At 43.0% G+C, this 23,103-nt stretch overlaps 1 protein-coding gene across 1 annotated transcript in view; it reads left to right on the top strand.

Moving 5' to 3' along the window:
• The window catches only part of Pappa (pappalysin 1), a gene marked incomplete at its 5' end in the record, with an annotated part of 238,799 nt that overhangs the window by 139,657 nt on the left and 76,039 nt on the right, over positions 1-23,103 (top strand). Inside the window, one exon of the mRNA XM_005352645.2 lies at positions 5,287-5,480. Coding sequence (XP_005352702.1) covers positions 5,287-5,480 — 194 coding nt within the window. The remainder of the gene's footprint in view (positions 1-5,286; positions 5,481-23,103) is intronic.

Raw genomic sequence — 23,103 nt, 5'->3', positions numbered from 1 at the left:
ATAATAAAATCTAAGTTTCTGTGTTTTTATTTATTTAAAGACTTTGAATTAAGGAAAATTATTTTTAAATATTGAAAACTTAGGTAGACTGTACTGTTCCTGATGGTTTGTAAGAAATGAATAATGTGCCTGGAAATAAGAACTGGTTAAAACTGGAAATACAAAAATGTACTAGAGCAGGAGGCCGGCGTCCCTATGCTGGAGACACTGGAGAAAGTCTTCATGGTGGAGACGCAGACTGAAGAACCGGCTTTCAGGCTGAAGAGATAGGAGTGGATGCTCTGAGGAATGAAGGAAAAGAAGGGGAGAGATGTGGCTGGAACTTAGGTTAAACAAGGATTTTGGGCTGGACTAGGAAAGGAGTTGAAAGCTACATGAAGATTTTGAAACACTGTAGACATCAATTAAATATTCCAAACACGGTGAAATTCGCCCTTTAGAGTCACAGCGGCTGAGAGGGGGCTGGAGGTGGAAAGTCCAGTGTGAGATTACAGGCCAAATCAAAGGGGACATAGACAGTGCACCGAGGGTTCCTTCCGTTTCTGTTTTGTTCAGGTTGCTAGAGGACGCCCAGCTGTCACTGTAGGGCAGGGAAAGGGATTTCAGGTTCATGTTGGCTTGTGATCAGCCCTTGAAGAAAGCAGACGCCAGCATGAGCTCCTCAGATTCCACACATGAAGCTGCTTGGCAGGTGGAGGGCCCTGTAGCAGCCCTCAGCACCCTGTCTATTGTATTCTGGGCAAGCTGATCCAGTTGAAGAAGCCATAAACAAAGTCTTGGTCTGAAGAAAACTAAATGAGGGCAGTGATATGGCCTTGATGTGAATTTTTAAAAGAAAGGAAGCGTCAGGTTAAGATATTTCTGTTCCAGATGAAACAGCTCAACACATCCTCCCCAAGCAAGCCCCCAACCTGCCATCATTTAAACTATTGGGTCTTAATCCACTACTAATTGCCCTGTTCCAAGACATTATTATTTGAATCCAAAGATTACACACTTTGGCATCTTTTTTGCTGTTGTGTTTGCCTGGATGAGTTATTATGTGACACCAAGTTTGTTGTGCTTAGATTCATTCTTAAATAAACAGCGCAGCTTAAAAATACTATTTTTTTCTTGTTTTCAAAGAAACAGAAAAAAGTAGTAACTATTGTACTGAACAAAATCTCTGAAATTCCAGCCATTCTTCCATCTGCTGGAGAGAGACATATACAATGAGGTCTCAAAAGCTGAGCTGACTTTTTAAAGACGTGCTCAGAGATCCCACCCTTCCTTTGGAAGGTAGTCTAGTGCGGAGAAGCACACATTGAAATGATTTGTTTCTTCATTGTATCCTAAGTCAAGTCTATCACCTAGGACCAAAATTCTCCACCGCTCCATGCATAGGCAGTTTGTACCTTTTCTTTTCTGGGGTAGAACCTTGGTAACTTCAAGAGCTTCTCAGACTCCTTTGTCCATACCAAAGGAAACTGTGAGAAGGTCTAAAGATGCCCCAGAAGTAATATTGAAACTGGTCAAAGGTGACATTCAATTTTGTTCCCATAATTTAATATTCTAGTGGGGCCAGACTCACTAGGAAAGGAATCACAATTATTAGAAGCCCAAGGAGGATTTTTAACTCTTTCCCTACAGAATATTTTCCCAAGAAGCTTCAGAAAATGGCTTCGACCATACTAATTTTGTGTATTTGAAAACTTAATTTAATTTGTTTCTGGAAGTTTCATGTTCGTATATCTCTAAGTCCATGCATTATGAGCCTAGAGAGATGGCTTCTCACATAAGATCTAAGAGCTCTGACTGCTCTTACTGAGGCCTGGGGTTTCCAAAACCCATGTTAGATGGCTCACAAGCACTTAGGAGTCTGGTGGCACAGGATTCATTGCCCCTGGCCTCCTGCATGCAGGCAGTGCAAATAAAGTCATGCAGGTGTATATGCCTAAATAAAAATAGAGAAAGATCTTTTAAGAAGCACATTGGGATGCTCCCTTTTTCCTCTCATCTCCCATAGCATTATTAGCCTTCCCATACCACTCCCCTTTCTACATTGACAACTTGTAATTTTTCATGATCCCATCACTTTGGAATGTCTGGTCCAGACTCTTGAGTTCCCAAAAGTTAGCATGAGATATAGAAAGGCAAAATATCATGTATAACATTAACAAATAAGCAGAATCAGATCATTAGCTAGCTCAAACCCGGAGTGCCACTTCATGCCTAGGAACTTTCCACAGCAGCTCCACCCTAGCGTTGGTCTATATTTTAGTGAAAATTGTCTCATGTCTCCAAACTTTGCCTTCAAAGCTGTGGTGGGTGAAACAATGCCTGCCTACCTCAACAAGGTCTTTATCATATTCTTTAGGGATTCAGGGACAAAGTATTTTATTTTGACATTCAATACAGATTAAAAACTGAACAATAAGTCTCTATAAGGCTGATGAATTGCCTGTCCATGTGCCTTGCAGTCTTGAAACTAAGATTACTTCCTCCCAACAAGGAGAAAGTTTCACCTTGTAAAAACTCAGTTTGGGAAGGTTGGCCTTGTCCATTTCATCAAGTGTTCTTGATGGGCAGACAGATTTCTAAATCTGTCATCACATATAGTGATGAATCCAAAATGCTCAGTTCCTCTTTGGCAGGAGAAGATGGGGTTAGATGTTGAAAACAGACTGCTTAGTGTAAGGTCCACTGCAAACCAGTCCCTACTTGTGTCTCAGTTCTCGATCCTTCATCCTAAGGTAAAGTCTAAAGAAAACTTCCAAAGTCTCAGTAGGAATGTGCATGTCAGGGATTCTCTAGTTTAGCCATGTATTCATTCCACAAACACTTGTTGAAAGTCTGCTGCGGTTTCTAGCTCTCTCCTCTGTCTCTCTGTCTCTGTCTCTGTCTCTCTCTTTCTCTCTCCCTCTCTCTCTCCTCTCAACGTTTACAATATCCCTTCCCCCTTCCAGTGGGATATATGCTATTATAAATGTCACCTGGCTGCTACACAGAAGGTGAGATAGCAGGGTGATCATTTGCCCTTGTTGAAGACTTTAAATTCTGTACAATAACTGGCTCCCCATTCAACATAAAGCTTTCAAGGGACACTAAGGAAATTAATGCAACGGAAACAAGAAGCCCAGTTTGTTTTATTGCTGTTGCTGCTGTCTTTGTTTCTCCTGGCCATGCATTTGTATTCAGTTCCTTACCCTGTTCTTTTTACTGCTTGAGGCAGAGAGCGTGGGGAAGGAACGAGAATTCCCCAGACAAAACCCTGGCGGATGGAGTAGAGAAGCTCCCCTAGGACACTAGGAGCAAGAGAAACTGAATAGCAGACTCTACGGATGTTATTTTTAAAAGAGACTCACAATAGCTTTGTCAGCATAATGTTGGAGAAGAAATGAGATGTGGTCGTTTTCTCTTTCCTTCTCCTCACCTCTCTCCTTCCAGCTCTCCCTTCCTCTCCTTCAGTCATTCGTTTTTGCTCTCCCTTTCCATCCGACTTTCTTTCTCTTTAAACCTTTTAAAATCCATGTATTTACTTAACGGGATAGAAAGGCTTTCTGGGTGCATGTATGAAAGTTAAGTGCACTTTGGAGGTGTCAGTTCTCGCCTTTCACCACCTGGGAGGGTTGAATTTACATCATCAGGCTTGATGTTGTGTCTTTCCCCACTAGACCATCTCAGCAGTCTGAATCTTTGTCTCTCTAATACTAGTTCTTCTCTGTCTTTTGACTACTTTGGGTCTACCTGTCTATAACCCACCTTACTATCTAGCTGGGTAACTCTTTTCCTGACTGTGTCTGTCTGTACCTCCCTCCATTCTCGGATTCTAGTTCTAATCAGTTTTATCATAATCTTAAATCTAATAATAAAGACATAAGCCTTTAGGACAATTTTTTTGCTGTACTGAAAGGGTTATTTGCCTTGGGGAATGAGTTACGTCATCTTAAAAAGTAAATATTATGCAATCTTATTATAATTTCTCCCTCTCTGTCTTTACATTGAAGGAAGACAAAGGTGGTACCCAAGTTAGCCAACTTCATAATCTTATCCTTAAAAGGTCATGTTTTTTTCATTCTATGAATACTGAGTATAGTCATTATCTCTCTGCTAGGCACAAAGAGCAATGCTCATACTTCTCATCTTTATAGAAATTGTTTCTTTGGCCTAGAGTTGGACAATATAATTTGCTGCAGCCCCCTTCATTGGGATTAGATTTATGGTGAATTTCCCTTGTGTTAGATCTTAACTTTTATTGTATCTAAATTGACCATTGTCCATGGTCATTGTGAAGCTGTGGGAAGTACTGACCTTGTATTTCTGTCCTTGTTAGAAGTACCTAAAGTACCTAAAGTCCGCTGGTCACTGGACTTTTCAGCGGGCTCATACCCATCATCCAGTAACTAAATTATAATAAATAGACTTATTCTGGCATGTGGGATAATATTTTACTATGTAAACTGTTTGCAGAAATAAACAAGAAATTTGGGAAGGGGGCTTGGAAGAGACTCAAGGTTCTGCTGTCCCTAAATGCAATGACTCCCTTTACAGATAACAACAGAAAAATTTACGTCCTTTCCCCACACCCATGATCCCAGGTTCTTTCTCGAACCTAGAATGGTAAATTTCTGTGTGCCTGTTGTTCAGACATAATAGCATGCTCTTTACTCTCAAAGTGTTACAGGTGTGCGGTCAGATCTGTCAACCATAAGAGCCAACCTGTGTACCAAATTTCGAGAGCGTTTTCATTGTTGATAATTTACTCTCGGTCCGTGCGCAGTTTCCATTACCGTCCCTCTAGATCCCCATTGCATTTTTTGCTCTCGTTTTCTACAGTTTTCACTCCTTTTGAAAATGGAGTCATGCATGTGTTCATTTACTCAGCACAATCTCTGCCAGTTTCATTTGTCCAGTGATTCTCAAGCTTCCTTACACTGCAACCTTTTAAAAGAGTTCTTCATACTGTGGTGACCCCAACCATAGAATGATTTTCATTGCTGCTTCATAACTAATTTTGTTATTGATATGAATTGTAATGTAAATATCTGATATGCAGGATTTCTCATATGAGACCCCAAAGGGGTCTTGATCCACCAGATAAGAACCACTGAATAAGCTGTTGGGTATAACAGGACTTCCTTTAATTATTTTCCACTTTAAGGCTAAAGAAGACTATCCTAATGTGACTAAGGACCATAGGTTCAACAGTTTCTAGTTTGGATGCTCTGTTCTCCAGCTGCTACTGATTGCTGAAGCCAAAGGAGAAATGTTTATTACTGTCCCCCTTTCCATGTCAATCTCCCACAGATGAACCCAGCCGATGCTATTTTCATGATGGAGATGGGATGTGTGAAGAGTTTGAACAAAAAACTAGCATTAAAGATTGTGGTGTCTACACACCCCAGGGGTTCCTGGACCAGTGGGCGTCCAATGCTTCAGTATCTCATCAAGACCAGCAGTGCCCAGGTTGGGTTGTTATCGGGCAACCAGCAGCATCCCAGGTAAGCTCCTAATTTGGGGGGGCTCCTGCTAAAGGTTCCCCTTTTCTTTGCTGTGGCTCTCAAGGTGCCCACTTCAAACACAGTGTCACAGGACAGGTCCACCTGAGCATTTCTTCAGCCAAGCAGCTGCTCAGTACCACTGGTTAAGGATACAGCACACAGCAGTGAAGGAGGGGATGCAAGCATCGTGTGAAAAACAGCTGTGCCCCATGTTCTTTATATTATGACTCAGATACAGGAAAGAACTCTGTTTTGAATATACCATTGGAATTCAATGGGGGTGAGAACTATTTGTGAAATTTTTAGAATCTTTGGTCTTCTTTTTTTTTTTTAAACGGGAACTCTCAATTTGTCTGCTTACTGAATGAAGAGCAACCATATCCAGATTTATTTATAGTCTCTCCAGTTTTCTGGGTTCCACTTTCCCCTTATATTTAAAATAGGCGTTTAGCTTGTTGCACCCCAGGGACATTGTTCTATGAAGCTGGGACTCATTCCCCAATCCCCTAATACACTATTTGTATGACATTGCTCTCCCACAGGGGACTGATAGCCTAGATAAGCGGTGGAGAGTTTTGGGGCTGCCAGAACTTATGTGGTCCTAGGGATGGCTGTGCTTCCCTAGAGCCTCCTTTGTAATTTTCCGGCCTTCTTTGGAGACTCCCATTTCTCAGAGACACAAGGCAGTACTTCTACCTGGCCAGCACAGTGGTCATTTCTGAAGCTAATCCGTCTCCTGAACTTACAGATGAGCCATGTTTCCCAGTCATCCTTCTCGAATATGGCTTCTGTATTTCAAGCTCACTGAGGTCCAACTGAAATTTAGATGAATGAGAAACTGGGCCTTGGGTTGGGGTCCCATGAGAATTATTGAGTGTGGTGTAAAGTAGTACTTATTCATTTTCACCTTTTTTCATCATCTTTCCTACTCCTGCTCCTATTATTGAATTTTTTACTTGCTCACTTGTATGTGTGAGTAGATGCCCTCAGGAGAGTGGAAAGATGTGGGTACTCAGGATCCCCTGGTGCCATCCATGTGCCACTGCAAGGAATGGGTCAGCAATCCCCCTCAACTTTATGACTCAGTACTTGGTCTTGCCTGCATGGTCCTTCCTTCACAGAGAACTTCAAGTGACTTGTCTGTGTCCTCTGTTGTCTCCCACAGTGGACTGCCACAGCTCTGAGAATAGACTAGGCTCCATTCGTCTTTTCCCATCTTCAAAGGCCAGCATATAGATAACGCTAGGAGCCAGCATTGTCTGAGTTTTGCTTTGATTGTAAATGCTCACGTGCATGCATGGCACGCACGTGCACGAGCATGCGTGCGCGCGCGCGCGCACACACACACACCTACTTACAAGTGAGGCCAAGAGAAGATGTCCAATCATTGTTTCTCCATCACATCAAAGATGCAGGAATTCCAAATTCAGATAGCATCCTATTCTTAGAGGTGTTTGAAAAACGTCATTCAAATGAGGGAATTATTAGTACTCTAAGAACCTTTCAAACACAGGAGTAATGGGGGCAACTGTGCTTAAAAACCATCCAAAGATTACTGCTTGTCATGTGAGCTAAAGGAAAAAATTCCCCATCTCATTTGGGAAAAAAAAAAAACGACTTTCATGGGACAATTAATCCAATCTTGTAGGGAGAAGGCTGTCAAGAATTATGGCTGATTAGTTCTAACTAAACAAGAATCCAATTAAAAAATCATTATAAATACTAACTTCTCGATCTATAAAGAGGAGAGGAGGAAACAAAATCATCCTATTGAATTATTCATTGTTACCAATTTTATTTTAATGAAATCGACTAGGTTCCATTACTCTGAGCTTGGATATAGTCTTTGTTACAAGGACACTTCAGCTGTAACGAAATTTGCCATAATGAGGTCGCCTTGCTGGTGTATACAGGGTCAGTGTGTGCAGCCTAGACGCAGCATTAGGAAAACGAAAACAAAGGCTTGGAGGGTACAGAACAACAGTGCCCCAGCTTCCTTACATAAAAACATATATCCCTACCCAACATGTACACATCTGCCCATGCACACAGGTACAGTCATGTGCACACAAATAGACATCCACTCATACAGGCAGCATATAGGCAAGCCCTAGTTCTGAAGATATTGTTCCCTTATGGCAACAGGCAAGGAGAAAACATGGCTATGCCACTAATTACCTTGGTCAGGGATTAGAGGAACCTAGTAGTTCATTTTCACCCTGTCAGTGTCCCTAGTGAAGACTTTGATGGCATGAGGTGGAGCTGGGAGGCTCTTGAGAGCTGGATTGAAGAATAAGATAGAAAGGTGTTCCTTGGATCCCTCTCCTTCCTTAGGCATGATCTTCTTCTCCCTTCACTTTCTTCCCCTCCTTCTCCTTTGCATTTTCCCTCCTTCCTCATTATCCATTCTTCCAACCCCTTCTCATCCTTTTCCCTTATACCCCACCCACATATGTATATATGAATAGGCCCATAGGATCTCAGTCCAGACACTGACCAAATACAACACAATAAAACAGAGGTAAAGGAGTCTGTAGTAGCTGAATTTCTCCACCCACCATGCTAAACATACACATATAGCCAACTACCTCACCTATTTCTTTCTCTCTCTCTCTCTTTTTTTTTGGGGGGGGGCTCACTTTTAAAACTTTTTTCACTTCAAAACCTTTATCAGAGATGTGGTTCTGTCCTGGGGCAGGGGTAGCCTTGGCCTTCAGAATTGATGTTACCTCCTTCTCCAGGAGGAGCTGGAGAGATGGCTCAGAGGTTAAGAGCATTGCCTGCTCTTCCAAGGGTTCTGAGTTCAATTCCCAGCAACCACATGGTGGCTCACAACCATCTGTAATGGGGACTGGTGCCCTCTTCTGGGCTGCAGGCATACACACAGACAGAATATTGTATACATAATAAATAAATATTTACAAAAAAACCAATCTGTTGTCTACCTTGGAGCCCAGGAGGATGTGCAGTGGTTTTCTAAATCAGTACATAACCTGTATGCAAAGATTCTAATCATGAAGGAATGTTTTAGAAGATGACAGTGGAAACCTAGAACCCATACCCAAAGTGGGGAGTTGCTGGATTCCAGGAAAATAGGTAAAGCTCTAGATGACATGTGTCAGGGGCTCAAATCCTCTCAGAGCCAAATCATAGTCTCTTGTAATGGAGGCTGTTCCCACTCCCTGCCATACACACTCCCTCATCTGCAGTCTGCAATCTTCACCAGGAGAAGCTTGACCTTAGGGATTATGAAAAAGAATAGCTATTCCCTTTTCCCCTTTACAATCCACTTTATCTCACTCTCTGCAAGCCTTTCTGTGGTGTTATAAAAGCTCAGGTACTTTCTGGGTCTATGTACCTATACCCATGAAAGTTTAAGACCCCATCTCTAACCTCTGCGCTGTGTAAAGACATAGGTGTGAGAATTGTCTCCAGATCATAGTTGCATCAGAGCAATTCTGCACATGCTTGGGACTAGGGAGAATGAGGAACACTCTGTTTTGTGAGATTAGAATACCAATCTAAACTTGAGCTTTGCTTTTGCATAACCCTGCCACTTCTAATGATTTCCAGTCCCTCTCCCCCATTCTCCTTAAGCAAGTTTCCCAAATTTGGTTATAGTAAAACTTCCCCTGAACGCTGAGTCTTGTATCCAAATGTTATCAGACATATCAAAGCTTCCTGGTCTTGCAAATGGGGCCCAATCTCCTATAATAGGAGACATTCCTTGGATATTTGTGTTATGCACCTTCCTGACCCAGCTGGAATCAAGAAGTTCCTGTAAGTGAGCAAAAATTGAAAGGAAGAAAGAGAATCAGGTTATCTTTCTTCTGGGAACCGTAGAAATGGTTCAGTTTGGTTTGGTTTAAATGCTTGCAAAGATCTTGTCTTATTCATACTTTGTTTCCATGCCTCACATTTCTCTAATGCTTTACACCAAAGGCTGCCAAAATGCAAAGCACGTATGCCTTCCTTGTGCTCTCATCCCCAGAGCTTCCAACTAAGGCTACTTCGACCTGTCTAAACAGGCAGCCCCTCTTTGTCATGGCTTAAAGAAGAGATGGAGATGCTCCAATGGTCTAGAATTCAGTGTTCTTGCAGGGATTACAGAAAGCCAAGGCTCTCTTGCTGCTCTCTGAGAGCTTAACTATACACCCCAACAGTATAGTCACCTGAAAACAGTAGTCAAAGATCTTAGGGTGTAAAATCCAGAGGAAATTGTCCAAGAAAGGAAACACACAGTTGCTGTCTTACTATGCCAGCTGGGATCACAGCCAGCATGCTGTGTGGAAAAGTCCTGTGCCCACTTCTAGAACATCTAGGATAAATCATAGAAACAACGTTTACCCAGTTTCTCTAGCTCCACACCGAACAGGATTAGTGGTCTCCATTTACAGATGAACACACTAAGGATTTGGGCTAAGGTCTGGCAAGGACCAAATTGGGACACAGGCCTTTGTGTTCAGGTAGGAGCCTGGATGCAGACTAAGCAGCTCACATCTGCTTCTGAGTTGGGTGTGGGAAAATGGTTGGAAGAATGAATGCTTTCTGTGTCATCTAGTCTGTCCTGCACATTTTAAGAATACCAAGAAAGTGGGATCTCTTGCATGCAGTACATCAAATACCAGTCAGTTGTTCCATATTCCTGCCGAGGTACCCAACCTCTGCCTCCACTCTTTTTCACTACTGTATTGGGGTGGTGTTGGCTTCAGAAAGACATTTGCATTCATGGGCAGCATCTTCTTTAGTCGTATTCACACTCTGAGCTCCCGCCTTTTCCTTCGTCTAGCCCTACCTGTATCTGTTAATCCTCCTCTGCTTTTCTTGTAATGTGGTATATAATCACACACACACACACACACACACACACACACACACACACACACACGTAGGATCCATTATCGAGAGAAAACATTCAGTATTTATCCTCCCAACTCTAACTCATTTGTCTTAATGTGATTACTTTAGTTCTATTTTCCTTCTTTACAACGAAATGAAACAGCATTGTGTATATATACCACATTCAGCCTCCGTGCCTTTAGCCTGAGCATCGCCTTTTCAGAAAACCTTCTAAAAATGTATACAGTATAAGGGGGCATTAAACAAAAAACCAGAGCGAGCACTTCAAGTCCCTACCTCTGCATGTGAAACAGAGGCCTTAAGTTTAGAATGTGTGCCTGGTTATTGCCGGAGGAGGGAGGGAAAAAGAAGGGAAGCACAGTCTTTCACAAGTTATCTCTTCTCACAAGCTATACACAGGAAACCCCAAAATACCAAGAAAAGATAATCATGACGTCTGTACATCTTTGATGGCCACAGTCTTTTTCAGGACAGTGGGGAAACCCACTAGTGTCCTTTTGCATTCTTATCTCCAAAGCGAAGGGCTAGATGTATTCTGGGTTCTTTGAGCACAAGGGTCAGAAATCATTCTGCATTTTGCCTGGGCATGTTGGCATTCTGATCTCCACTGGGAGAAGAGAGGATTGGAAATTTAGTATCACCCTTGACTACATAGAGAGTGTGAGACTAGTCTGTGTCATACGCGCACACACACACACACACACATGCATATGACTCTGCAGGCATGTTTATGTGTAAAAGGAAAATGAAATGAAAACCATCTTCATATATGCACTTTGATGCTCTGGAGGAAATGCTTAGACAGGGAGCCCCAGAGAAAGGCTGGGGGACACATCTGTGGAAGTGATTGTTGAGCTGAAACTTTTTTTTATTTTTATTTTATTGATTTTTATTGTGTTCTACATTTTTCTTTGCTCCCCGCCCTGCCTCTCCCCTTTCCTTCAACCCTCTCCCAAGGTCCCCATGCTCCCAGTTTACTCAGGAGACCTTGTCTTAAGAAGAGTAAACTGAGGAACAGGACAAGGGATGGGCATGAAGAGCATGTTGTCTATTAAAAAAGAGACATGGAGGCGAAGACGGAAAAAGAGACAAAAAAACTGTCTCCAAAAAAAAAAAAAAAAAAAAAAAAAAAGAGAAGGCTGATAAGAAAGCAAAACCTCAGGAAAAATGAGTCAGGAGGGGTTCTCAGAGACACCACAGATGCTTGGAGTTTGTTCTTTACCCCCAGAGGAGCTGTGGGGAGCTTCTCTGAGGCTTTAAGCCTGAGGTGAACTTGAGAGATGCTAAGATGGAAAGAACAGCAATAATGCCTTCTAAAGCCATCCTGTATGCCAGACCCCATGAAGCACTTCATTTCCTGTGTACTCCACAGCTGCCTCCTGAACACAACAGGCTTTTCTCAAACTGAAGAAGCTGGCTCAGAGACTTGAAATCCTCACCACACCACTCTTCCCTGTTTCCTTCTACCTTGCTACAGGTGTCACATGAAAACATCTCCACTCGAAAATTTTGTACTGGGAAACATTTCCCCAGTGCTACTCAGACAATAATATTTGTGAAGAACAAGGAGAAATCTTGGCCTCCGTGCCTAATGCTGAAGAGACAGTTCCAAAGGCTGTCTATCCCTCCCCTCCTTGTCCCTGCCTTCAACCATAGCGTTAAGCTCTTCTCATTAGGAAAATGGGGCAGCCTTTGCCAATGGTGGGGAAGGAGAGGGAAAGGGAACATGCTGAAATGCTGGAGCAGATAGATTCCAAGTAGTTTCCCCAAAGGCCCAAGGGATCTGCTTTCTCCTGGTGGTTTCTGAATAATTGTTCAAGAGCACATGTGCAAGTCATCTGAGGGGACAGAACAGAAAGTACCGTGCTCTGTTACAGCCTGTCCACTCATGCGGGGCACCCAAACTCCCTCCAAACGAGCACAAGACGGAGTCCCCAAGTTGTCATCCCTTAAGCCCACTAGTCCTTGGGCTGTGAGAGATGTTAAATCCACTAAAGCTCTCAGAGACACTCCTGGTTTCCTTCCCAGCCCTCTTTCTCCACTCTTCACTCATCTGCCCTTCTACAGAAGATGAAACTCTGGCACTGTGTTTGGACTTGGAATTCCATCTGAAAATATTTTAGTGATGAAAGTTTGAAACAAATGCTACTAATTGACATCTGTAAATAGAGTATGTCTAGGGCCCTTTGCTTCCTGGTTACGTGACATCAGTCAAGTCAGACCTCTGATCCCCATATAATTTCTGTTTTTCAAGGTAGGAGTGAGATTACGTGGCCTGCGACTTCCCTTCGGATAACAGACTCTTTCAGAAATGCTGTTGTCTCCTGTTACTTTTTTGCAACTGGGGGACATACATGATTTAAAATAGCACACAGTGTTACTTTAGAATTACTTGTCTTAGTATATGTGTATGGATGCCTTGCCTGATCCGTGTCTGTGCATGTGTGCCTCAGATACCTGAAGCTAGAAGTACAGACAGTTGTGAGCTGTCATGTAGGGGCTGGGAATTGAATCCATCTACTCTGGAAGAGCAGCCAGTGCTCTTACCTACTGAGCCATCTCTCCAGTCCTAGAATATAGATTTTTTTTTTGGTTTTATTTTTTTTTTATTTATTTATTGAGGATTTCTGCCTCTTCCCCGCCACCGCCTCCCATTTCCCTCCCCCTCCCCCGATTAAGTCCCTCTCCCTCATCAGCTTGAAGAGCCATCAGGGTTCCCTGACCTGTGGGAAGTCCAAGGACCGCCCACCTCCATCCAGGTTTAGTTAGTTGAGCATCCAAACCGCCCAGACCCCCCCAAAGCCAGCACGTGCAGTAGGATCAAAAACCCATTGCCCTTGTTCTTGGGTTCTCTGTAGTCCTCATTGCCCGCTATGTTCAGCAAGTCCGGTATTATCCCATGCTTTTTCAGACTCAGGCCAGCTGGCCTTGGTGAATTCCCGAAAGAACATCCCCATTGTCTCAGAATGTGGGTGTACCCCTCGCGGTCCTGAGTTCCTTGCTCGTGCTCCCCCTCCTTCTGCTCCTGATTTGGACCTTGAGATTTCTGTCCGGTGCTCCAATGTGGGTCTCTGTCTCTGTCTCCTTTCATCGCCTGATGAAGGTTGTCAGAATGGCTAAAATGAAAAACACCAATGATAGCCTTTGCTGGAGAGGGTGTGGAGAAAGGGGTACACTCATCCATTGCTGGTGGGAATGCAAACTTGTGCAACCACTCTGGAAAGCAGTGTGGCGGTTCCTCAGGAAATTCGAGATCAACCTACCCCTGGACCCAGCAATACCACTCTTGGGAATATACCCAAGAGAGGCCCTATCATACAACAAAAGTATATGCTCAACTATGTTCATAGCAGCATTGTTTGTAATAGCCAGAACCTGGAAACAACCTAGATGCCCTTCAATAGAAGAATGGATGAAGAAAGTATGGAATATATACATATTAGAGTACTACTCAGCAGTAAAAAACAAGAACTTCTTGAAGTTTGCGTACAAATGGATGGAAATAGAAAACACTATCTTGAGTGAGGTAAGCCAGACCCAAAAAGAGGAACATGGGATGTACTCACTCATATTTGGTTTCTAGCCATAATTAAAGGACAGTGAGCTTATAATTTGCAATCCTAGAGAAGCTAAATAAGAAGGTGAATCCAAAGACAAACATATAGGCATCCCCTAGAATATAGATTTTTAAAACTTGATTTTCCAGCACAGACATTTGAGAGGCTAGCGACTTAGAGAGTTCCCAAGTCTTATCTCACATAAGATTTGACTTTCTAAATAGATTCCTGCACCTCTCCATCCTCCCATTCTTATGGAGTGATTCTGGTGTCCCACCTCTCTGAAGTACCATTTTTAGCAATGGGATGGTATGGAGATAAACAATATGGCCACCACTCTCAAGGGAGAAAGATAATGCCATGGGACCCTCTACTGTGGCAAAGCACACGGTGAGGAAGTGCTCTGATACATGAGTTAACTGTGACAGGATGTGCTTTGCAGAGGACGGGTGAGTTGGCTTAGAAGGTAAACATGGGATTGGTTTTCTTTGCCATGCGCATTGGGAGTAAATAAAGAGGCCGTATTATGGCTTCTTTGCCATGGGCACTGGGAGTAAATAAAGAGGCAGTATTATGGCTTCCTTGTCACATTATCATTGCCTAAGCATCACAGCCAGAAAAAATTGGAATGTGTACCTGTCAACTTTGTGACATCTGACAAAGGACCTCTCTTTTACAAGCTTCAGTTTCCCTTGCCTGCAAACAGGGCAGGCCATCCTCTCTGTGTTACGGTCTTGATGGTGCAATGAGCTAACATACCAAGTACAATGTACATGTTTGCCTCCTACGGGGCATTGGATTAATTTACCATCTCATTCCCTATAAAACATTTGGTACTAGAGTAAATACGTTTGACAGGGGAACAAAATATTGACAGGTAGAGAAGAAACAGAGAGTGAGCCAACCCTTCTGGGCAGGCCCCAAGCATGGATTACCCCTCAAGAACTGTGCCATGTGTAGTCCCGAGGGCATGCTTCAAGAGCAAGCCTCTATCACACAGATGCCAGAGGATTTGACTTGAAGGCCAAGAACAAGCAGGGCTCTGTGGCTTGAGGCTCAGTCCTCAGAGTGCTCTGCGAATATCAGACCCTTCTCTTGCCATCCTTCTCCACGGCTCATCTAGGAAGATTCCAAGGCTTTGTTTATGTCCTCCATCCAAGCCTGACCCACCCTGATCTTGGTGCCTGTATTCTCCACTTCAGCTTCAGGACCAGATCCTCCTTCCATGCCTGCCTTTACTTAGACCTCCTCGGAGATCCTTTACTGTGCCTTTCTATAAGCATTTAATATTCTCTATTCATCCCAGGCTCCCTCTCTCTTTCACCCCTCCCCCCATGCTATTGCTTTGTTTTACGCAGTGTCACCAGCCTTAGCCAACATGGCCTTTGCTGTATAATTTAGTTCCATGTTCTTTACCTGAGTGCCATGTGAAACTGGACTGTAACGCGCTCAGGAAGAAGCGTCAGTCAGGTTATGCCGAGCCTGCTTCTTTGGTGGTATTGAGTTCTGCCCCCAAACCACATGCTCATTTCTCTAGTCTGAAATTAAACTTTCATGCAAGGCAGGCATGAAGAGGGGCTTGTGAAGGGAGCTGGGGTTTGGCTCAGCCCAGGATTCTGGTTTTGTTTGTGTGCATGCTCCTTTGTTTGTGTTTGCTTTTCAAGGCCCCCGAGCTCCACTATCTAGCTCCCTCCAGGTCCTGCCTTTGAAAAGTCATTTTCGAAGTGTAATCTGGAGAATCAGACCAAAAGAGGCTTTCTACCTTTACTTTGACTATGTAGCATTCTTAAAACTTCAATTTCTTCAACTAGTCCTAAGCACAAACAAGTCCTAGATACATTTGAACATATTCAATTTTCAAAGATAAATGGGCTCCAAGCATCCCATGGAAGGTACTGCTACTGAGAAGCATACATCTTCTGTGTCCCACTATGCTTTTCCTCAAGCTCGGCTTTGTTTTACGCGGTGTCACCAGCCTTAGCCAACATGGCCTTTGCTGTATAATTTAGTTCCATGTTCTTTACCTGAGTGGCATGTGAAACTGGACTGTAACGCGCTCAGGAAGAAGCGTTATGTATATATAGTTGGTGGAAGGGGACATTAGTGTGTGAGATTTTTCCCCTTCCTGAGAAAGAGTATGCCCATCCTTAGAGAGACATGGGCTTGGACAAGGTCTGTTGTGCTAGTAAATCCTGTTTTAGGGAGTGCAGAGGCTACCTGGGTGATACCCAAACCTGCATTCACCACCCGAAAGCAGGAGGTGCAGAAACAGAACAGCAGTTGAATGCAAACCAAGGAAGAATATTGCTTGACACATATCAAGAGGCTAAAGGTCTGAAAGAAACAAAACCGTGTCATTACTGAGAGCTGCAGATGAATGACCTGTCCACTGGAACATCCTACTTGGATAGAAATGCCCTACATTGGCCCTGTCTTACACAGCAATCCTCAGCCACCTATGACACCAAGTCAGTGACTCGTGTAACCATGAAGGCACAGGTTTCGTGTATTTAAATTTAAGTGACTTCTTAGAGACTATGAGATGCCACAAGGCACCTGACATGCTCCATAAGTCCATTCATTAAATTAAATTATTAGAACTCCACAGTGGAATAGTACACCCATTTCCCAGATAGGGAAGGGAAGCCTCTCAAAGAGCCGCCCTCTTCGTGGCAGGCACACCATTCACACTTTCTAGCTCTCAACACCCTCGCGTTCTATACCATGCCACCTCTCCCGAGATACTGTCCGAACCCCTCTCTCTTTCCCAGAATGAGGTATGATGGACTGACTTCCTTTGTCTGCACCTGCTCTCAAGAGAGGATTTTGTCCTTAGAATACGTTCTCCTATATTCAGAAGACCTGGCTGGTCGCCATCAGGACTTGTTTCTAAAGCTTTCTATATCCTTTCTCACAGCCCGCAGCTGTGTAGCAGGAAGGCCTGGTGCAGTTGGTATGAACTTTTCTATATACCTTAAAGGGCAGGATTTCGGAGGAATGGATGACCTGGAAGAGTGTTTTCTTTCCTCCTGTAGAGAGATGCATCACTCTTTGTGGCACATTTTAAAGTCTATTAGCCATAATTCAGGGTCTAGGATTCTTGCGATTAACATTGGACTTTTATACCAAATAAACAAATGTTGAGCTAAGGATTTGGGCTCTACCGTCTGTCTTTAGTTATTTCCAATGCCTAACGTGGACTCTTTACACTTGGAGAACTCTTCATACTTTGGAGAAAATTTTTCTGTATTTATTGGATGACACCAGTATAAACTATATATCCTGAGGGCGTCTCCTTTGTGACTGGATTGAACGGACAAGTTGTGTCAGGAAGTGGTAAATTGAATGTTTGGGTCATAATTCTCTGTGAACACAGGTGGCCCGAGCAGGCTTAGCCTTCTTACTCACCTGATGTATCTATCACTTGGTGAATGGTGATGATGATGCTTATCTGAAGATAAGAAAGAGGGAGAGCTTTATGCTCCTTTATGCCTTCAGAGTTGGACCCTACCTTACATCTTGCAGACTTTCCCTTGCTGCTGTTGGCTGCATGCCCTGCCATCTAATGTTGTCATAAGATTATAATAAAGGTTAAAGAATAAACATTCCCTTTATGAATGGCTTTACACAGACAGTAGGAAATGGATTTTGGAGGCTTAGATTTGGGGAAGTCTCTGCTTCTTTGCCTCCTGATACTGTGGAGAGATCGATGGAAGTGTAGATCACTTTCAGAGTGGTCTCCCAGTAAGAGGCTATGCTTTGGTGGGTGTGAAGGAGTAAGAGACAGAAAAAGATGGAGAGAGGAAGAGGAAGGAAGAAAGAAGGAAGGAAATGTAGTGGGGAAAGGGATTATGGGTTATAATGGCAAGTGGAAGAAGGAATGATGTCATCACAATAGTAAACAGCAAGTACTAATGGCAACAGAATTGTAATACCAATAATAAATGAGCATAGCAGACTGTGAAGGGCTTTTAGGGTAACAACTCTCTGGAACTCTATACTGTGTGTTCACATTCAAACCTGCTGCACATCCTATGAAGCAGCTTATATAATTTTCACTAGTTTACAGAAGAATTACATTAGGAAGCTTTCAGTTTGCCCAAAGGTGAACTGGGACTGTCTAGAGATGTTGCCCCAAAAAGCATAGGAAGAAGAGAGGGGTAGAAAGGAAAAACATTCTATTGTGCTCAGTGTTCCTACACTTGTGTGTGCTCAGGAACTCTTTCAATTCTAAGTCATATCTTCAGAACAGAAAGTCATCTCACTTTGCAGTGGGGAAATACAGGAAGTGACTGGTTTGACATCATTCAATTAGTGAGTGGCAAAAGCTGAATTTCCAAAACGCATAACTTCGACATCAACATATGTCAAGCTTCCTCTATCCCGTGGAAAGAGTCAAGAATGAGCCAGGTGTAGGGGAAATGGAGGTGTTCTTCTGTGGGATCCCAAACATAATGCCGGTGTTCACAGATGCAAGCTGATTTGGCCAATGGTGAAAACATCGTTCTCGGAGGTCCCCATCTCTCAGAGACTCTTCCAATCAGCTGGTAGAGAAGAAAGTCAGGGCACCCAAGGAACCCCAAAAGCTTCATATCTTGCTGATCACAGCTACTATCTTTGTTTCTGAAATCTCTCCTGCCAGTCCAGAGAGTCATGATACCTATTTTTCTCTTAAATACAGAGGTACTTCTTCAAACCACAAGGTCATAGTGGCTTTGTCAACAATTTCAGTAACTCCATTCTCTGCCCCTTGCACATGTCACTAAAGCCATCCTTGGAATCTTTTTCCAGAAGAAATGAAGCTTTAGAAAAGCAAAGAGAAAAAAAAAACAAGCATGTAGCATCTCTAGTAGGACATCAGAAAGCCCACATGCTGAAGGAGGAAGGAGGATCCCAGGAACAAATATGCACACCCTGGCTTTGTGAGCATGTATGGCCAGAGTTCTCTACAAGCACTGTGACTTTTGCTTCATCCCCAATACAATTTGTAGAACACAGATCTTTGTTAGCAGGGCTGGAAAAAGCAGAGAGGGACAAAAACAAAAACAACCTGGTGACTCCCAGTTTTATGAACTTGAGAAATTTGTGTTCTTTTAGGACACATGTTTTGAAGTGAAAAATCACTCTTCTGACCTTTCCGAATTGACTGTTGTGGTCAAGACTGCCATTAACCACTGCTTAGCTATTCCCGATCAAGGGTTTAGGTGACCAGAAATGGAGCTTGGATGTGGTCATTACTTTCTTGATTAACCCATGAGCATCCGGGGCTTTTCAGGGAGAAGTAGAGAGGAGATTGCAGGGGTCTGACAACCTCGCCCCTCAGCCTTTGAGCTGGGTGGTAAGGATTTCCTCACTGTGGGGCTTTGATCTGGAGTTGGCTATGAGTCCCAGTTCTGCTCCAAGGCCAATGAGATCATTCTTTTTTAATTAAAGTTAACTGGATTTGTAATTTTAGCTTTCGTATCTAAATCTTGAATAAGCAGTCTTGTACTACGAGGATGAGAGCAGAAGATACTGCTTCATGTTCTAGCACCGTGGCTTTCTCTGCTGTGGTCTGCTCATAGAGTCTTCTCAATGCCTTCTTTCTCTAGAACTACCAGTGTCTTAAAGTTCTGAAGGAACATCCACAACTCTTGATTCTTAGCTGTATCAGGTGATGCCTCAGGATACCAGCTACTGGGTATATTCTCCTCTCTAGTGTCCAGTGTGCATTATGGATGGAAGTAAACAGAGATCTTTATATCTGACTCAGAGTCTATACTGATATTTAAAATATTTCTGGCTTTGAAAGTTTCATATATTTATACAATAGGTACTGGTCATGTATCATGATCTAGAGTTTTTGAAATTTGCTTTCTGTATAACTCTAAAAGAAGAAATATCAGAAAACACAAAAATTATCATTTTTTTTCAAAAATGCTTTGTTGGGAGCTGTATGCAGAATAAAGGACAGCCTCTTGACCTTCATCCTTCGTGCTTATGCAACTGACAACATCTGGGAAACTGGTTTTGTCGTGTTTGTCGTGGCTCAGCTGTGGTTCAGTTTTCCACTTCTTAAGCTGCGTTTTTTTTTTTTCTTTATCTCCAGAGTCTACTTGACACGAAAACTTTGCACTTCTGATCTGGCTTTAGCACCTTGCTGTCCATGCCCATCCTTTATATAAATCTTGAAGCCAAAACCAACCCATTTTTAAAATGTATGTCTACATGTAATTCTTCAGCCTTTTTTTTTCCCATGTTGGAACCATTTTTGAAAATGGGTAAACACATAAGTCTCTATTGGTATTTTCCTCTGGGTTTCATTTTTCTCACATATACCATAGAAATAAAGAACTTAGACCATAGTAAGAGCTAAATAAATGTTAGTTGAGAAGCGAATGAAAGAGAGAATAAAAATAAGAGAAAGGTTTTCTTTTCAAAAGAAGGGTCAGCTGACTCTTTCAAAAGAAAACTTGGCTTTATGAAGACCCATAACCTTTCTCCCTCTCTATTGGAAACACAAGATAGTCCTTCACCTTTCTGCCTTAGCCTGACAGTATCTTAGTCCTGAAAGTGGTACATGAGCCCTGGAGCTACCTATCAACCATAGGCTGGGAATCTCATGGTCTACTGTGGGAGATTACATAAACTGAAGGGCAGCCTCCAGATGTTAGCAGTTTCTGTTCATTTTTTCTTCCTTTTCAACAATAATAATAATAATAATTAAAACAAACACAACGCTTGTCCCCCCACCCGCACCCCTGAAATTACAAACAGGTGGAGCCAAATGCTCTAGTGTAGCTCAGACACTGACCCTTGGCAAGGCTGCCTTGCACTGAGTCACCCAGCCATACCAGCTGCTCCATGAACTGGGACAGAGACTCCAGGAAGAGATCATGGTCATACCATGAGAAGCCCCAGAGCCAGGCTTTCTCTCTCTCTACCTCCCACCCTGAAGCCTTGGCCTCCAACTTAAATGGATGTATTTTGGAGAACTAGGTGGCTTAAGAGATTAGTAATGAGATCCCAAGTCTTTCAGTACTAGGTCAGGAGTTCAGAGGCAAGCCTGGGTGACTGGTGAGTGGCATAATTAGAGAGCCAGGGCAGCCTGGGGGGCCTCTGTGAAATAAGCCTGGACGGGCTTTTCATGGCCGCAGTTGTCAGCTGCACAAAAGCCTACCACCACATCCGACACTAATTGCTCTTCCTTGTTAGAGGATTTACTAGCTAGAGAATCCTGAGCCACCATCCAGTCTTCTAAAAGCCAGTGTCCAGAATGGGCTTAGGCTAGTGCCTGGCTCTTGTCTGCATGTGGGGAGAGAACACTAACCCTACACTGAGAACACACAAGAACTAACATTTCCTGTACCTTAAACTGCGAGCTGGAATTGTATAGATTATTACTGTCATTGTTACTGTGATTGTTTACTCTGACTGTCTGAAAAAATGGAACATGAATTACCCTAATTACAGGAAGGAAGGGTTGAAGAAAATGGGGGTGATATCTGATATCGCACCTCTATTGTAGCTGGCCTTGTTATGTTCATCATTAACATTGTGTGAGCCTTGATTTCCTCACCAGGAGAATGGCATAGATCAGAGGTAGGAAACACAGACAGAAATCATACCCAGACTTCAGCCCCTTGACAGGTAAGGCTCTGGCATGCTTTTTATCCTTTCTGAACCCCAAAGCATCGAGCAACATATCCCCAAGACCATGAGGACTGTGCTTGGGACATACAAGTTGGCCAGTAAATGATATGAAAATAACTAGTGTGCTTAACTTCATGGATACCGTCTGGCTATTTTCTTAGACAAATGAGATATCCATTTCTGTCCATTAGGAATTTGAAGCCACTTTCTAAGAAATAGTGACCGAATATGCAGTCATTTTTCAGTAATCAGTTCTGTCATAATGATTCAGAGACATATCTCCTCTGTGAGATTTAGTTAACCCATTTGTAAGCCATCTTAGTAAGGGACAGAGAACCATGTATTAAGTAATTTCTATGGGGAAAGCCTACCTTTCCTCCTGGTCATAAACCAGACCAAAAACTTGCACACCAAATCACAAGACTTTGTGTATATAAAGAGGAGCAAGATTGGCCTGTATTGGATCTCTAAGGCATAATATGTTAGGGACAGCTCTGTGTGTGTGTGGGGGGGCATGCATAATGAGGTACTATTCAAGCCTGAGCAGAAACAAGGCTGGAGGGCTTTAAATGCCAAGTTCTTATTGGGAAGCATCTCCTAGGCAGAGGTCTGTTGTTATTTCCAGAACTCTAGGAGGGTGAAGGAAGTGCCTCTCTGTCCTGTACACAGGAAATGCTTCTTTGCTTGATTTTCTGTTGACACCATATAATAAATCCTCAGACTGGAAGAAAGGCAACCCACCCCTCCCCTTCTCTCTATCTCTTTAAGGCAGGCATCAAAGGGGAAAGTGCTCAGCAGGCCTGGGGAAAGTGATAATTGTTTCTAATGGTCGGTGAAAGAAAGCCAGCTCCCCCTCCCTCCTCCTTCTCCATTGTTATTAAGTGTGAAGAATGGAGGTTAGAGAAAGAAATTGGAGCTGTGTGTATGTGTATGTGTGTTGCATTGTACATTTCTTAACCCTTTATTGCCTTTCAAGTGTCCATGTTTAGCGGGTGAGCGTGAGAATCAGAGGTAGAGAATACCAGTAAAAATGGGCTTAGACATTGTGAAAACTACCCAGATGAGAGAGGTCTATGTTGTTCTGCAGGTGGTGGGAGCTCTGAATCAGGATGGAATGTTACATTTGTTCTTTGTGTGGGTCAGCTGATCTCACCTATGTGAAGTATTATTGCCCCAAGTTTACCTTTGCATCCTGCTAATACTTTCTCAGGGCCTACTTTGGATTTAGCCTGTTCTCAATACTGACAATGTATAGTGAAGACTTCAGTCTGGCCTATAGAAAGTTAACGCTCAAGTTCAAGGACTAATTGGCTTCATCACTTAGGGCAGTTCTGATCAACTTGGAGTATCTCTCCATGGCATTTTGTTAAAATAACCGAGAGAGTCAGTTGTGATGGCACATACCTTTAATCCCAGCACTTGGGAGGTAGAGGCAGGTGGATCTCTGTGAGTTTGAGACGAGCCTGGTCTACAGAGCGAGTTCCAAGATAGCCAGGACTGTTACCCTGAGAAACCCTATCTTGAAAAGCCACAAAAGAAGAAGAAAAGGAAGAAGAAGAAGAAGAAGAAGAAGA

Source organism: Microtus ochrogaster, chromosome 10 (assembly GCF_000317375.1).
Source record: "Microtus ochrogaster isolate Prairie Vole_2 chromosome 10, MicOch1.0, whole genome shotgun sequence".
Lineage (NCBI taxonomy): Eukaryota > Metazoa > Chordata > Mammalia > Rodentia > Cricetidae > Microtus > Microtus ochrogaster.
This window is presented reverse-complemented; position numbering and strand designations above follow the sequence as displayed.